Source organism: Ischnura elegans, chromosome 4 (assembly GCF_921293095.1).
Source record: "Ischnura elegans chromosome 4, ioIscEleg1.1, whole genome shotgun sequence".
Classification (NCBI taxonomy): domain Eukaryota; kingdom Metazoa; phylum Arthropoda; class Insecta; order Odonata; family Coenagrionidae; genus Ischnura; species Ischnura elegans.
Window position 1 is genome coordinate 40,434,166 of NC_060249.1, and position 17,486 is coordinate 40,451,651.

Below are 17,486 nucleotides of genomic sequence, written 5' to 3' on the forward strand. Positions count from 1 at the left end.
ACACTAATGTTGGGCAACGAATCGCAATCAATGCCTATCGTTTTCTTTGATGAAGGAAACTACCCTATTGTGGCCATAGTGGGTTGCCATTATGGCCCCATAGTGGCTTTGACCCCCGGCCATAGTGTGGCTCGCCATAATATGGCTTAAGTATTGATAATACACTTTCTTTATATAACTTGAATCAACCAACTTCCATTTTAATAACTTATCAACTACCCTGTATCAATAGCAACCGTAATATACTTATGTTTACAAATGTTTGGTTTGCCAATCTGTGGCATTCCTGAGACGATCCACAGTGTGGTCATGTATGCCTTGCCGCATGGCAACCACAGTCTGGTCATAATATGGCAAGCTGTGGCTAGCCATAGCCATAGTTGCCACAGGTAAACCACAATTCCGCCACAGTGTGGCCATAATTGTTGTGTTGACTGGGTCACCCTAACCCACTTCCCCTCATTTTAGAAACAGGTGTCTGACCTTTCCTCATTTGAGGTTCAAACATCATGCATCAAGTATTATTTTGGATAATTCTTAGATGAGGACTTTGTGAGGAAGACTTCAAAGGTTTCTCTGCTTTCTTCATTGTAGTTTTTAATTGTCTAAATACATTTGAAATATATTGGCTCATAGCATTTATTTTTTTATCTGGAGTTTCCATCATTTACTATCACCGACAATTAGAAAGAATTTTCTCTGAAGGGGAGTAATGGTGAAAAATCTCTGCCCCATTGGAAATATTCCATTCCATTCAATTGAAAAATGACAAATTTCAATTGACTATATGGAAATTCAATTGAATATGAGGATATTCGATTTGATTTCCATATATTCAATTGAAATTTGTCACTTTTCAATTGAACGGAATTGAATATTTACGATAGGGTGGTTGTGCATTTCATGCTACAGCGCTGCACCATGGAAGAGAAAAGGCAGAAATGCAACCTTGGGGTAGCAGGCAAGCCCTCCAAACTTGCTACCTCTACCTACCTACCTACTCTTGCTACCGGAGGCCAGCTGTTGGAGACATATAATAATGCTGAGAAATTATGAATATTTTTCAAATTTCCTTTAATAATAATCAATAACAGGGAATTAGAGGGATGGCTATTGGTATCTAAATTCATAGTACCTACTGGTTTGCTATGCGACCATTCCTATATATGCAGTGGTGAATGAACACACTTGAAAGACCTGCAGGTAGTATCTACAAGCTGCTAGGCTTAGGGCAGAGAAAAGTTAAGTTAGTCACATGAGAAGAGAAGGGATACCTCTACTAGCCTCCAATGCCTTGAGGCTCTCAGTTATCCTCTTAGCCTTATTCATAATCGTGTCTGTAATGATCACAGGTCCCCCAATTACGATCCTCTTAATATATTTGGACAACACATTCAAAACGCCCTTGCCCAGATGGAACTTGAACCTGTGATCATCGGTTTGGCAGGCAAGGACTTAACCCACTGAGGCCGGCATTTTTGTATTTTAGCATGGCTCAATTCTTTACAGGAAATCTAACTTCTTACTTGACCTCAGTTCGCATAATTTCACATACTAATTTTCATATGGTATTGTCATCATAATATATATCCACTTTTATTTTTGAAAAGGATCGATGAGCTTCCAATACCTCCGTGCCTTTCCTTTGATGTTTAGACCAGGAAAATTATAACGCCACACCAGCTCAGTTTAATCCGCGTCAACTGATGTATCTTGGAGATTATTCGCATTCCCGTCAACATCATACTTTTGCTAATTTAGTAGTTACAAGGAGCTTTTAATGCATTTCTATTAAAAATTATTTGATGAGAGGTAAGGTTCATGTGGTCCCAGAAGAGGCTTTGATGACTGAGGAAGTTTTAAGCAATCATAATTTACTCGGACTCCAAAATTTCCCATTGCTATCCGAAGTCATTGAGAGATAATTACAACGTTCTAAGATTTCTGCGTTATTCACACCATTGCTTAGAAATTGTTACCCAGGGTGCAAGATTTGACGTATGCGCCTTGTCGCAAATCTACCGGCGGTTTCCTCTAGACTACAGTGGCCCAACAAACCCTAGCCCCTAGCTAAGGTCCCACCAGTGTCACGATGACGGGAACTCATTTATTTTGATTGTATGGGTATGGGCATACACTCATGCTTATACGAATGTCCCACGGGGTAAAACGTACATTGCTACCTGAGTTAAAAATCTGTGGCGGTGAATTATTGAGCCAGTGTGTAGGATCAATATTATGGTATTCGAAGATACGGGCACTGCTATTAACGTAACAGACAACAACACTAAACTTCGTACTAAGTCCTCCATGACTTAATCCGTATCCCCAGATCTCACCATTTATCTCTCAGTCTTCCAAGTTAAATAATCTTGATATTTTGCTCGTCCTCATGCACACAGCTTACAGCGTTAATAATGATAAGTTTTCAAGGACAATACACTAGGAACCACCCCTTAAAGCTGTTCAAGCCTACTCACATTCAGGTCATGCATGATGAACCCTTAATCACTATCTCATTATTGCGCCAGCCTCCCATCTGCTCGCTGATAGCGCCACGAGCCGTGACACAGTTTCGGGAAGTCCAAACATGCGCGTTGTAAAGCATGAACGTAGGACTAGACTCACCGTTTTATATTAATTATGAGAAATAAGAGTTTTTCGTGAAACATATCGATAAGCTTCTGCGTATATCATCCATTCAGAGATGTGAATTAGTGACCTAGTCGACGAAGCTGTTCATCCTACGTGCACAGAGAGGCTGATATCAAGACCTACTTACAGGTAGACCAGATCAATGACTGAAGACTAATTTGAAGTTTACATTAATCGCATTGATTTAATGTTTCCGTCAAGTCTTTCATTAATGCATAAATCTGATGACGCTGTTGAGTAATTGGCTTTTATTTCTCATATGTTTCCGTGATTTCTTTCGATTACCTTGTTGACGGAAGAATCATATTAATTGGGCGGTTTCAGTCATTGTTAGCGTTGAAATTGAATGAGTTAGGGCTTTTGTACCCGCAATTTGTGTAAAGCTGATTTGTCTGACTGTGCTCTCGCATTTTATTTTGATTTTCGGAGATGAAAATTTATCACTTCCGTTAAATTATTTCTTCGTATTATGCAGTTTTATTTCGCCAATTAAGGTAATTTGTAAGATGTGTATGAGTAATTTGAGGAAGTAAGTACTTTTTTCCGTTCGAGAGTATTTTATGCGGTTGTATGTTCGCTCTATAATGCAGGTGAAGCAATCGTAAAATTTTAGCATCATCATGCTAACCGCCAATAGTTGTCACATGAATCTAAGTCGTGATTTCGGCCAAAATTTGCTCTCGAAATGTACATTTCAATATAAAGTGTGGTGCTATTCATTGTTGTATCGTCAGTCGCCTAAAATGTTATTGATTTGAATCTCATTCCGTTCTTTTGCATTTCACAGTCATGCTGGTCTTCATTGATATCGTACCTGCTAGTGCATGGTTGTTACAAAAGTGTCGCATTCCTCATGTCTGACTACAAGTGCCTCCAACTCCAGCCCTTAATAGCCAGTCTAGTTAGAGGATATCGCACTAATCGTAGAATTGTTACCGAAGAAAGATGATGCCTGGTGGGGGAGTTCCACCCCACCATCATCCCCATCAGCACCTACAGCATCACCATCACCTCCTTCTCCTTCTCTCAGTATGTTTTTTGCAATGCCTGTTGATAGTTTTAATTGTTCCAATTGAATTCTAATTGCCATCCCATTCTTACCATTAAGCAACAACAACAACAGCAGCAGCAACAACAGCAACAACAACAACAACAGCAGCAGCAGCAAGCACAGGAATCAAATGTTGAAAGTGGTGGAGCTTCAGTTGGCTCTGGAGGAACAGAGGATACTGGGAATGTAGGTGGTGGTGGAGGGGCAGGAGGAGGTGTGGGTGGAAATAATCCTCCCCCACCACCTCCACATCCTCGTAATCCATTGCTCTGTTATGTCTGTGACGACTATTACAAGGAGCCATGTCTCCTTGCGTGCTTTCACACCTTTTGTGCTCGGTGTCTTCGTGGCCGTGATATTGACAGCAAGATAACATGCCCTCTCTGTGGGTAAGTGTAACATCTTTCATTTGGTTCAGTTGTCGCATACATCTTGATGACACATTTGACATGTGTTTGGAGACTCATTTTAACTTTGAAATTTAAAGTATTGAAAGATTAAGAAAGAAAAGTTGAGAAAGTTGAGATTTTGAAAATTCCTTTTGATCATTCTCATGTTAGCATCCCACACAGCAGAAATACGTCTCTGAGACGTCTCGAATATCGCATGTTACGTCTCAGAGACATTCTGAGAGCTTCAGAGACATCTGTGAGACTTCTCTGAGATGTCACTATGTCCAAAAAAAATGGTCTCTGAGATGTCTCATGAGAGTTTGTACTATGGTATGCTTTAAAATTAAGGCAAAAAAATAATTGAATGCCAATTATACACTTATGGCCTACTTATCTCGATCATTTTTAGCGTCAAATTTTTGATGGATGACCTTTTGAAAATAAGAAATCCGTATTAAATGTCGTGATTTTAATAATCACAACTGCATAATTGCACCGAAAAATATATATGGAAAGCATTGATGGCGTTTAAATGCGTTTTTTTTTTTTTTAATTCCTGAACGTCTCACGACTACATCTCTGAAACATTTGCGATATTCGAGACCATTGTGAGACGTCTCTGAGAGGTTCATTGCTATGTGGGATGCTTCATGGGTTTCATTCGCAACTTCGTTATGTTGAAGTTGGATATTTTAGCTCCATTTAGCACTCTGATTATAAGCTCAGATGCAAATTGTTATATTAATCAGGATTTTATTAGGATATGTGGTTGAGGTGTTAAATGCATTTTTTCATTATGAGAAAGATTTGTTAGTGTGTATAGCTATGTGTAAGGTACTGCAATTTTTTCAGCTGTTTTTCGATCAAGATATTTGCTGACAAAACTTGTCATCTCCAAACTATTTAACTTGGAGAAATACTAAGAAGGAACCTTCATAATGACTGTGAAATACTTTCAATAGCTGTGGTGGTTGTGCTAGTGTGAAATTTTCATGTTGATGTGAGAGTGGAAAAACAAATTCGTACAAAGAGCATTCACATCAGTACTTGTTGAAAGTTGTTGCATCTTTCTATTCTCTTCCGTGTCCTATTTCTAGTTCAGCCAGCCTTGTTTACTAACCATCAGCAGTTTATTATTTCCATTATTATTGTTTAACTGAGAGAGTTTAATTTTTGCTCCCTGATGTTTAACATTAGATGGAACTAGAATATATCCACACTAAGTTTTTTTCACTGTGAAAGTATATGTGAAAGCATGACAAAGATGTAGGGAAGTTGCATTAGCATGACCTAGGGCCAGCCAAGTAGTGTTTTTCCTTTAGTTGTACATGGAAAGAGTACATTCATTTTTTTCCCTCTGGTAATTTAGCCATGGTATAATTTTAATTCCTTATTTGTTTCTTGGTGGTTGGCCTCATCCACATGAAAATGTCACTGTTTACTATCATTGGTTAATGAATGGCAGCATTGACATAGTGAAAAAAACCTACTTTTAATATTCGTGTACCTTATTGCTCAGAAGAACTGATTTTATATTTTCTGATCAGTAAATATGTTTTAATAGCATAAATGCTGTAAGGTCTTTATAAACTATGTCTTTTTTTTAATGATTATTCAAAAACTGCATTTTAAACAAATGGAAAATGCTTGATCATGACTCTTCAAAAGCAGGAAAGATGAAGCGATTCTGAATTTGCAGAGTAATTTCTATGTAGTCTCCTGATTAGTTCATCAATTGACGCTTTCAATCAAGTGTTTTTCACTTCAGACAATAAAATTATGAGATGAGGCCAGATACAGGGTGTCCGCGTGTGAGAAATTCTCCAAAATGTCTCACCAAAGATTTGTCAAAACTTTGCAAGTGGAGGGGAAAAAAATATCTTCAATTGGCTATACTGAGTTTGAAAATATAATTATTTTTATTGAATTTTTTTCTGTTTAGGAGAAACATTCTATGTTTTTTAATGTGCTGTGTTCAAGAGCATTGTACACTTCCATATTGCAAATAAGAATATTGAACTAAGTTAATTATTCATTTGGAGGAACAAAATGAAATTCTAGTTTCCCTAAAGATTGGACTTTATCATTATTATTGAAAGTGTGGCCAGGGATTGCAACATGATTGCATGCCACACAGTAAGTTGCCAATATGAAAACATGCCATTTTGGCCAACTTCTTTAGGTACCATTTTCAGCACATTAGAATTAAAATCTTTTAGATTCTGTATTATTTAGTTTAGTTTTTTTCATGAAATAGTAATGAAGAAAGAACTACCAATTTTAAGTGATAATGACCCTTCTTTTTCTTGTTGCCAAGAATAAGATAAGACTTTCAGCTAATTATAACTCTTGCATTATGATATTCCAGAATATTCAGTATTATTAATATATTGGATGAATTAAAGTTATTGCACACTATATGCAAATAGCAGTGCTTAAAAGTCCTGAAGAGAAGAAATGCTTGTAAATTAAGGGTAATAGTCGTGCACCTAATCTGAAATCTCGAATGAGATTGAAAAGAAAGAGATATGATGCCCCAATCACTCTATTTAAAACCAGGCTCTCATTAGTCAAAAATCATAAGATAGATTTGAAACAGCTCTCCTATCTAATGTCCTTCTCACTGTGACTCATTTAATCTCTTTTACGTCTTTCATTACCTGTCCCATGGCTCTCATTCAGGGCCATCCCTTACTCTTTTTCCCGACCACCTATCTTTTTACAATCTTCATCAAGCCATCATGTCTCATCATGTGGCCCCCTTAAGTTGTTCCATCTTCTTCGTTACGGTGTTTGAAAGACTATTTTTTCCCACACTTCTTAGCACTTTCTCCTTACTTGGTCAATGTTATGTGGGCCTTTCCCAGCAAAAGGAATGGCACCTCGGATGACTCAATAAATCTGACTGGCAATTTTCATCTTAAAGTTTTATCACACTTTTTTGGACACACGCTTCACCATGCAATGTAATTTCGAGTTGGACTGGCATTATCTACATCAGCCTACTGATAGAGAAAACCACCACCATCTTCCTCTCTGCCAAATGCAACCTGCAATAAAGTCCAAACACCCACTTTTCCCTGCTTAAGGAAGTGTGAGTTTTAGGGGTAATCCTTCCCATTTCACCACTCACAGTGCACGCCTCTGACTAAGATGGAGTTGAACATTCACCACTTAACAAGGCTGTTGACAATCCCCTTTCTTGGGGGACTTTCCAGCACCACTCCTTTATGCCTTTGCCCGCACAGCCAGGTTTCCTGTTTATTTCTTTTGTGCTTGTTTAAAGCCCTTCGGTATTTAAACAATGCTATTGATAGGAAGCCTCCTGATAATGGTACAAAATAAATTGAAACCAGCTGTGTGATATGATTATTAGAATTGTTATAGCTCTGGGACAAGGCTATAGGTCAACTTAAAACATAATTGCTCTGAAATTCGTCGTCACTGAACAGCAGCAAAATAGGGGTTTTCAGTCTGACAGTGGCTTTGTAAGCATGACCTCTGCCACATGTGCCACAGTGTGAACCTGTGACGTCAACATCTTGTTTGGTAAAAGACATCCCGAAGTTTGCTCTGATAAACAGGCTAACGCACCTGACCGGCATTGGGAGATCTGGGTTTGAATCCCAACTAAGTCAAATAATTTTTCATGACAAACTTCATCCTTTGGTATTTTTAGTATATATATGTAGTTGGTTTTAAATATTTTAAATATTCAAGTATAATGAAATCTCTTGTCAGCAAAGGTTAACTCATTAAAATATTATTTTTACTTGTAATATTGAGAAAAGGGTCAAAAATAACTAAAAATGTGATTTTGCATTACCTCAAATGACATTTTAGTGTATTTTATTCTTGTATGGTACTTAAATATCCAGCTTACCCTTTTCTTTGTTTTTTATCATTTTGTCCCTTAAGGGTAAGAGATTGAAAATATTGAAGGTATAACCATAGGATATCTTAAAATAAGGCCTTTAACAAATAGAAGTGTTAAGTTTAATGGATGTGCTTACAAAAAGTGGGCCAGAGGAGGTTTTTACATGTAAACTTTGAGGCATTGTATTTACCCTGTGAACTCAAAGGATAAAGAAATTCCAGTAGATGATAGCCTTGGTGATTTTCCAAGTGTAAATTATTTTTCATCTATAGTGTAATGGTTAATGATGGTGAAGTTATATTATTTGCCTAGTGGGACTTTATTGGCAATGTTTGTCGACACTATTGTAATTATTTTAATAATTTCATTCGGAAACCCCATGAGGAATTTCCTTCTCTAGAGTTCCATTATATTCTATTGATACAAATGTTGAAGATGCATCTAGTCTGCTGAAAAATAGATATTTGTAAAAATGAAATGGGTAATAATTGTGATTTTTTTAATTTCAAGTCTATATAGTGTTTACTGTTATGAGAGAGAGCCCTTTTTTGCATTTCCAGAAGATGCACTAGATTTCACTTCATCATTATTACACCATTTTTCTAGAAAAATAGTTGTTAGCAAAAAGTGATTAATATACCTGCACAAATAAAGTCCCGTATTTGTATAATTATGCATAGTGGAAACATAGTATGTTATGCGGACTAAATTCACAAGTAAAGACAACTTTGACCTCATTAGAATCGGATCCATCATATTTTTTTCTATTGTCTGGCTCCTTAGAGTCCCATTAAAATGATATTTTCTTAACCTTTTATCCCATGTCAGTTCCTATACATTGTATTTGGCTGGGTTACCACAATGCTATATTTTCATGCATGTTGCGTTTTAATTAATAGATGGTTAGAACTCATGGAATAAATATATTTATTTCCTTCCTTGTAGTCAGCAGACAATACTCAAAGATGGAACTAGTCTCCCCCCTCCAGATCCATTGATGCGCCAGTTAGTTGAGTTATCAGATGCTGAGAATCCACCTTGTGCCAACTGTGATAAGAGAAACAAAACGGCCATGTACTTCTGCAATACATGTGGTGGGAACGCTGTTATTTTCATATTAAGCATGTCTTTCTGTCAATTTAATGTATATCCTCCCTAAAGCATGGTATTAGTTGTATACATTTGTCATAGTTGCATAATAAAAGCCATTTTTTTCATTCAGAATCATATGTCATATGGTTTCATGCTTTTTAGAATATCTTTTGTTCTGTAAATATATTCAGTTTAATATTTCTTTAAAGCATCATTGATGTGAACTGCATTATTTGTTTTTTTTTATATTTATTGATTTTTTTCATCATGTAGCATGTGGCTGATGGCATCCAGCTTGAGAGGAACTAGACTACTCATAAGCAAGAAGAACTGGGATTATTGAAGCTGAATGTTTTATGTCATCTCTTACGTGTTTACATACTTTCCCTGGCTAAAAAGGTTTATCATTTTTCTATTGCTTCTTCAATATGCTCCCTCATATTGATTTCCAGAATTTTTCAACATTTTACTGGCTGAAATTTTGATAAAATTTAATATTCCATTCAGTATTGGATTTTTGGAGTCTTAATTTACCTGCTTTTAGTTTATTCATGTTATTTTACTTAACACACCTATATTAACATTAGAATTAGAGATGGTCGGATCGGATACATCAGATCCAAATACCGTATAAGCATGTGTAAGATGCGCACCCCTATTTTGAGCATCGAAGCTATGAAGAAAAAAATTTTGCGGCATTTTTTTTATACTATCGCGCGGTGTTGCAGACGCATATTCGATAACTGTCGAAATTAGTACGCCTGGAATTTCGACAGTTATCGAATTTTTTTATAATAGCGGCATAAGAGGGAGTAGAAAGAGTTCCGATCCTCTCTTTGCATACGCCGTTGCTCTACAATGCTTGTCCTATTCACGAGCAATTTTGTTTAAATGCTCTCGCAGGAGTATTGCAATAGAATTGCAGCCGTGGAAAATTTTAAGGTAATACACAACAGGCACATAGCATGAACCTTCCCAAGAGCTTGGACAACAATCGGGAAATCTCAGCGCCGTAGGATAATAACCACATCGTAGATTTAATTGAGCCACATTCGGCCCTCCATCAGCCAATGCCTCTGCCGTTTTTTTTCCTTTCCGAGACCCCACAGGAAAATAGGAAAACATCAAGTTACAGGGGAACAATGGAAACGTGTTTCATCCCTACCCCGTCTCACCAACTGACCTTGATCGATCTCCCAGTTTATGGACGCCAAATGCTAGGTGAGTCATCTACTGAGCCCGAAGATATCTCGATAGCTTTCAATAATTGTATGACACGCACGAGGTTCAAAAAAAGGAAGAGATCTAACACGACGCATATTTGACAGAATTTAAGTTAATAAGCTCTAATTGTTTGACACACATATTAATAGTTACAACAAGGCTACCCATATTCAAAATAGTCCAAACAGGACAATTTCGGAAGAAATAAGCGTAGCATAAGCGCATTCAAACAAGACGAGACGGACTGGAAACTATAGGCAACGCAAACTGCGTATATCACATTGCTGTGCCTTCGCCCCTTCGCTTTGAAGGCAACGACGTCACATGCAAGATCGGACGTGTTCTTCCCGTGCTTCTTCGTTCATAGCCTCGTAGCTTGAAATACGGAGGGGAGGGAGCTCACTCCTTCCCCTCCGTATTTCTTTGCTTGCTTCGAAGACTGAGGGATTGCGCTCCTTCCCCTGGACCTCTCCTTCTGCGCTCATCTATTATAAGCATTTCTGATTTCTTCCATCCACAATTTAGTCCAACAATGAACACACTCGTTCGAATTTTTTAAAGCGCAGGTTTTGATACCAATATAATTTTCAGTTGCAATAATCCTCATATTAGCGTCTGAAGATGATTTTTGGAAAATCAGGTCCTCAGCGTAATGGAAATTACTCGGCAAGACAGATGTTGACTGTTAACCAGGTATGTCCTTCAACACTACGCGTTTCTCTACGATAAGCGATTATTATGTGCAGTATAAATGCCACGGGATGCCCACTCGTGGCAGTAAATTTAGTGCACCCTCCGGAGCAAAAAACCGCGCGCGATCTTTTCCATGTTCAACTCTGGGTTACCGACGCGACGTGACGGCGCGATGCTTTCAAGAAAAGCAAACAGGCGCATTTTAAAAATACATCACTAAGGGATAAACTCCGCTGCCTGCCGCTTGTTTTTGACCCAGGGTTTCAGATGACTGACTCACGCTGAAAACCAAGGCCACTCAGTTCCCCTTGGACTTGCGACCGCAAAGGGGATGGGGGAAGATAAGAAGTTTGTGTAAGAGGCGCACCCTCATTTTCGGCTGCAATTTCTGGGAAAAAAGGTGCGCCTCTTACACGCGCTTATACGGTATCTGCGGATATTGCCCTTCATTGGATACATCAGATCCAAAGTTGCAGAAGTCATCAGATCTGGGTCCGAAATTTTAAATTATAGCTTCAGTGAATGCAACGCGAAACAGTTCCAATCCTCTCTTCGAATGCACCATTGCACCGTGACGCTTGTCCTACTCATTATCCAATTTGTGTTAAAGCTATCGCAGGGGTTACGTAGCAGAATTCCAGCCGTGGAAAATAAAAAAGGAAAAATACGATGGCACATAGTGTGAATCTTCCCAAGAGATTGAACAATCATCAGGGGAACATCAGCGTTGTTAAATACGCTGCAGATTTCAGAAAACCAGCCTCGGCTGTCCATCAGCTCGTGCCTCTGTTGTTTTTTTTTGTTTCCGAAATCACACAGACAATAAATCATTGTCTTCAAAGGAAAATATAAAGTTACAAGAGAACAATTGAAGCTTGTTTCATCTCTATCCTGTCTTACCTACTGACGTTTCTTGGCCTACATGCTTCAGTTCTCCATTTCTGGAGGACAAATGCTAGGTTATACTGGGTCCAAAGATTTTTCGATAGCTTTCAGCAATTCGATGCGATGAACAAGATTCAAATAATAGTATGAGGCCAAACACAACGAATTTCAGTAAGTGTTTAGGTTTTGTATGCTCTAATTGATTGACAAAAATTTTTTCGAATAAAACGAGACTACACCAACATACAACATTGTCCAAGCATCAAAACTTTCATAGAAACAAGTGTGGCATCAGCACCCTCTAACAAAAAGATACAGACTGGAAATGCCAACTGCATATATCACATGGTTCGACCGGCTTCGCTTTGAAGGCAATTAAGTCACTAAAGCAAGATCTGACGTGTTCGTCCTTGACTCCATCATTCGTAGCCTCGTTGCTTGAAAGACGGAGGGAACGCGCTCCTTCCCCTCCACCTCTCCTTCATGAGCTTCTGCTACACTCCCCTTCCTCTCGAGATTGCTGAGTGGTCGTTTCATTGCTTCCGCACCTTGTCGCAAGTGATGCTAATGATGTTTTAAACACTTTTAATTGTGTTGCAGATTGTGCAATTTAATTTAATGATATCCTCATAAAAATGTCTTTCATTGTAAAGAAGCATTTCTATTAAGATAAGGAGAACCAATGTATGCCATGTGCGTGCAATGTGGCATGAAACTATCGTGACGAAGTGCAGTATTCACTTCACCACAGCTTGAAGCATTTGCGGGTAAAACATAAGTGACAAAATTCAGGAGAAATGTGTGTGAGGAAAATTTGAAATTAGTCAATGGCAGTGGGGTAGCTAGGAATTTCGTAAGGGGAAGTCCTAAACCAGGGGGGGAAATTTTTACCAACAGGGTACAAAGCAGAGGGTTTCAAACTGATTTGATCACCTTTCATAATCGAAAAAGACTTCATTTTTCAAAGAAATCTTTTGTAAATCCATGATTTTTCATTTATGAAAATATTAAAATGTGTACGAAAATCTTTAAAGCATTCCTTTGATTGTATGTACTCAGAATAAACTTGAATAATTTCTTCATTTTATAGCAGCAATTTGAAAATGCGTTTGGATCCGAAAATATCCGAAGATCTGGCTCTGAAAATCAAGGATCCGATTCGAATCTGAAAAAAATCCTTGATCCGTCCATCCCTAATTAGAATGCATGGTTCAGTCAGGGACTGTTAGTCATTAGTAATATTTAGCGTAGTTCATAGTGAGATAAAATATCTAGTGACATATTAATGTCTGCATTGTTATTTAATGCCCCTTTGTGCTTTGCACTTTAGATTTTTAACACATTTCTTGAGAGGCAAAAGTGAGGGGGGGATTCTTATTCCTTTTCAGCATTTACACTTCACTGGTATGATTTCATGTTAACCAGTTACCGTGGACTATCTTTACATAATTCATGTAATGCATTTCCTATCAAGTAAATGATTTTCATGAATATGAATAATGCCTCTAAATTTACTATACCTTGTTTATAACATTGTATATAACAATTTGAAGTGTTGAAAACATTTTAAATCTCCTTAGCTGATTGTGGAAAATTGAACAGATTCACATAATTGCAATTTTAGTTTTGAAAAGAAACTCATTACAATAACAGATGAGCAAACAAAAAATCCACATTTTTTCATGCATTATTGAGATATTTGTGTAAGCAATGAGAAAAAATTGTGAATGTTATTTAAATTGCTAACTTCTCAGATTAAATGCATTCACTAATTATTACATTAATAAATGTATGTGTACTGTAAAACCATTGTTGAGCAATGTAGTGTTGTGTTTGAGTAACCTCTAACTTAAGGGCATTTTTGTGGACCATTTGGGCTAATTGCTAGATTAAGTTTGGTCATAAGACACCTTAATGGTGTGTAGCTTTAGTAGAAGGTACTAGATGTCTTGTCAATCGAAGTCAGGCCAGTTTATGGCACAGTTCTTTTGAGCTGTTTGCCAATTATGATATTTTTCAATGGAGTGAGAAGTAATTGGAAGATTCTTAAGCATTATAAGTACAACTAAGCAATCGGGATCACTTAATCTGATGTTGGTGCTTAGCATGACATATCTTCCACGTAATTTTTGTGCACATTCCTGAAAAATAGATGTTTTTTTCTGTGGTATGAAATTGGTCTATTACAGACACAAATGTGCATTGCTCAGGGCAATGCAGCACAGAAGTGCATTCGTATCCATTGGTGGCATAGTGGCCTGGGAAAGCCAAATGTCTGTGTTTTGATTCGTTGTCCAGGGGAAGTTTTTCTCATGGCTATTAAAATTGTGTGTATTACCACAAACTTGGTAATCAACCTTGACAATAGAAGCTATTTTTGGATTCACGTATCCACCTTGTAGTTTACAAATAACAGCATCTTCATTATGAGATACCTAAATGCTCTGAATCAGACTTAAACACTTACCCAGCAAAGCCTAATTACTAGAAACTTTAAATACGACTAGAAATGTAGATTGGCCCTTAACTTGATTCTTGCAATCTTTTTTGTGCTTTGGTTTCAAGTTTCCACTTAGGCTAAGGTTAAACTCCAGTGTTGCAATCAGCCCTTTATGTCAGTAAGGGAAGGGTTTCACGGTGCATGAAATCAAGATTGCGAGCCATCATATTGGTTCAGGAAATTAACCTTATTGGAAGAAAATCAATAGTTTGCTGCGTGACTTCATGAAATTGCTTCGTGTTGAAATGAAAAACATTCTCAATATCACGCACTATGTGTATTATTGGAGATGGAAGAAGTTGTTGGATTCTGGAGCAAGATTTGAATTGAGTCCTCATTCAAAATGCTCTTTCCAATTATAACTTTTTTATTAATAGATATGTTAATTAATATATACTCCGTAAATATGCCAAAGGTGAAGTTTTAGCCAAAAATAGGAAACCTTGATGGGAAACTGTATGTATGGTTTCCAGTGCATTTCAAATAATTTCTAGTAAAAGGTATAAAATTTTACTTAAGAAATAGCATAATTTTCAGGGATGGACAGATCTGGATCGGATCCTTGATTTTCAGAGTCTGATCTTCAGATACTTTTAGATCCAAATGCATTATCTAATGCCTGCTATAAAACAAAGCCATTAGTCAAGTTTCTTCTCGGTAAATACAATGAAAGGAATGATTTTTAGATTTTCATACACATTTCTATATTTTTATTAATAAAAAATCATTTTTATACACTTTCAAGTAGTTTTTTTAAATCACTTATATCTTTACATGTTCAGGATATCTGTTACCCTTGCATTTGGAAATAAAAAAGGAAAAATCTTCGGATAAACCATTGACTGAATTCAAATTTTCCTCACACACATTTCTCCGGAATTTTGCCACTTTTTCATTGCATAATGACTTGTGTTTTACTCGCAAATGCTTCAGCTGTGGTGAGTTGGATATTGTACTCCGTCACGATAGTTTCACGCCACAGTGCACACACATGGCGTACATTGGTTCTCCTTATCTCAATAGAAATGTTTCTTTACAATGAAATAAAATTTTATCAGTATATCAATCAAATATAAAAAATTTGTGTCAATCAATTAGAGCTTACAAAACCTTAAACACTTACAGAAATTCGTCGCGTTTGGTCTCATACTATTTTTTGAATCTTGTGCATCACATCCAATTGCTGAAAGCTATCAAAAAGTCTTTGGACCCAGTATAACCTAGCATTTGTCCTCCAGAAATGGAGAATTGGAGAAGGTAGGTGAGGTAGACGAAAAAGGTGAGATGAGGTAGGGATGAAACACATTTCCATTGTTCTCTTATAACTTGATACTTTCCTTCAAAGAGAATGATTCATGGTCTGCGTAGTATCCTATGGTACTGAGGTTCCCACAGTGGTTGGCTGGGAAGAGCCCCACTATGTGCCTGTCGTATTTTGCCTAAAAATTTTCCACAGCTGAAATTCTGTAACATAACCCCTAAAAGAGCTTTTAAACAAAATATGTCATGAGTAGGACAAGCATCGCAGTGCACCGGCACATGCGAAGAGAGGATCAGAACTCTTTCCACTGCCTCTTATGGAACACTGCATTCACTAAAGCATTAATTTAAAATTTCGGATCCAGATCCGATGCCTACAGCAAATTTGGATCCAAAGTTTCCCGTGAAGGGTAATAGCCACGGATATTTGGATCCTATCCGACCATCCCTAATAATTTTTTAAGATATTTGCCGCATGTGATTAAGAAAATTTCATTTAATCTTACCATTTACTGGATCATTATGCAGTTACTATAATGATAAATAGTGCATTAATATTTTTTCTTTTTATTCCTCGTAGGTCAAGCATTATGTGCACACTGCCGAGAAAATACTCACCGTGCCAAAATGTTCTCTGCTCATGAGGTCATGCATATGTCAAAATGCATGAAAGAAGCTCATAAGAGAGTAAGATAACATGAGTATTAATTTAAAAGTTTTCACAATAAATCTCATCACTTCTTATGGTATGGAGTGCCTTGACAAAATTCTCCATTTTAATCCAATTTATTTTACACCTTGCAGTGTAGCCAACATGGTGAGCAGTACATAATGTTTTCTAACACCCAGAAGACAATGCTGTGTATAAATTGCTTCCGTGATACTCCTGCTGATGCAAGATTACATTGTGTTGATATTGACACTGCTTACGCTCAAAGTTGCAAGAAGCTGGACCGAGCAGTCCTGGTTAGTCATTTATACCCATAGTTTCTTTTCATGTTCTCTTAGCCTTTTATTGAATAAGTCTAACGTATTTGTGTGTTTCAGTAAGTATTAATGTTTGATCCTTTTGTCCCATGTTATAGTTGTCTGCATTGTATGCTAGTTCAAATCAGGTTAGATTATGTTGAACTAGACTGAAGTTAAACATATTCATGTAGTTTTCAGGAACTTTTTATTGATTCGAAGTTGATTTATTTTCATGCTTTTTGATGCAAAGTGAGAGAAATAACCTCAAGGATTATTTTTCGCATTTTTGAATTGCACTCTTTAACCACTTATCTGGGTATTTAATTTTTCCATGTTGAACCCGTTGTGGGTATTTAATTTTACACTGAGCCCAATTTCTATGATAAAACAAAATTTTCAATGATTACAATACTTGATATCTACTAAAAACACTTCACATTTTACATTACCATCAAATAAAACTACAAAAAATGAAATTAGTTGAAGCAAACAAGAAGAGAAATGAAACTATAAATTAATGGTATGGTAAATCATGACCATTGTTTTAAATTAGCTGTGCATCTTTCTAGTGCACCTATCTCACAAAAGAACATATAGTTAAAAATCAATGAATGTGTATTTTTAGAAATCATTTTGAACGTGATATCATCTGAAGCATGGAGCCGGACACAAACCAACTGAACAATCATGATACCAATATTTTGTTTCCTTCCTTTTCCCCTCTTTGAAACACAACACATCTTTTTGTGGGGAAATTTTTGGTTGTTGGGGGGACAGTTAAAGATATCAAAATCAGTTACCCTACCCACAGGGAAAAACTGAGCAGACCACTATCTACGAAAGATAACAAGGGTTGAGAAACAATAATTTCTTTCTGAAAAAACACGC

General features: G+C 37.0%; 1 protein-coding gene across 5 annotated transcripts in view; it reads left to right on the forward strand.

Annotated features, from left to right (window-relative positions):
• The first annotated feature begins 324 nt into the window (after positions 1-324).
• Positions 325-17,486, forward strand: part of LOC124157322 — a 71,995-nt gene continuing 54,833 nt past the window's right edge. For 3 of the 5 annotated variants that reach the window (XM_046531952.1, XM_046531955.1, XM_046531954.1), the window contains exons 1-6: positions 325-2,784; positions 3,443-3,684; positions 3,764-4,095; positions 8,921-9,069; positions 16,210-16,316; positions 16,434-16,595. In XM_046531952.1, coding sequence (XP_046387908.1) covers positions 3,601-3,684; positions 3,764-4,095; positions 8,921-9,069; positions 16,210-16,316; positions 16,434-16,595 — 834 coding nt within the window. In that variant the 5' untranslated portion in view covers positions 325-2,784; positions 3,443-3,600. The other 2 variants (XM_046531953.1, XM_046531956.1) reach the window with 2 other exon arrangements.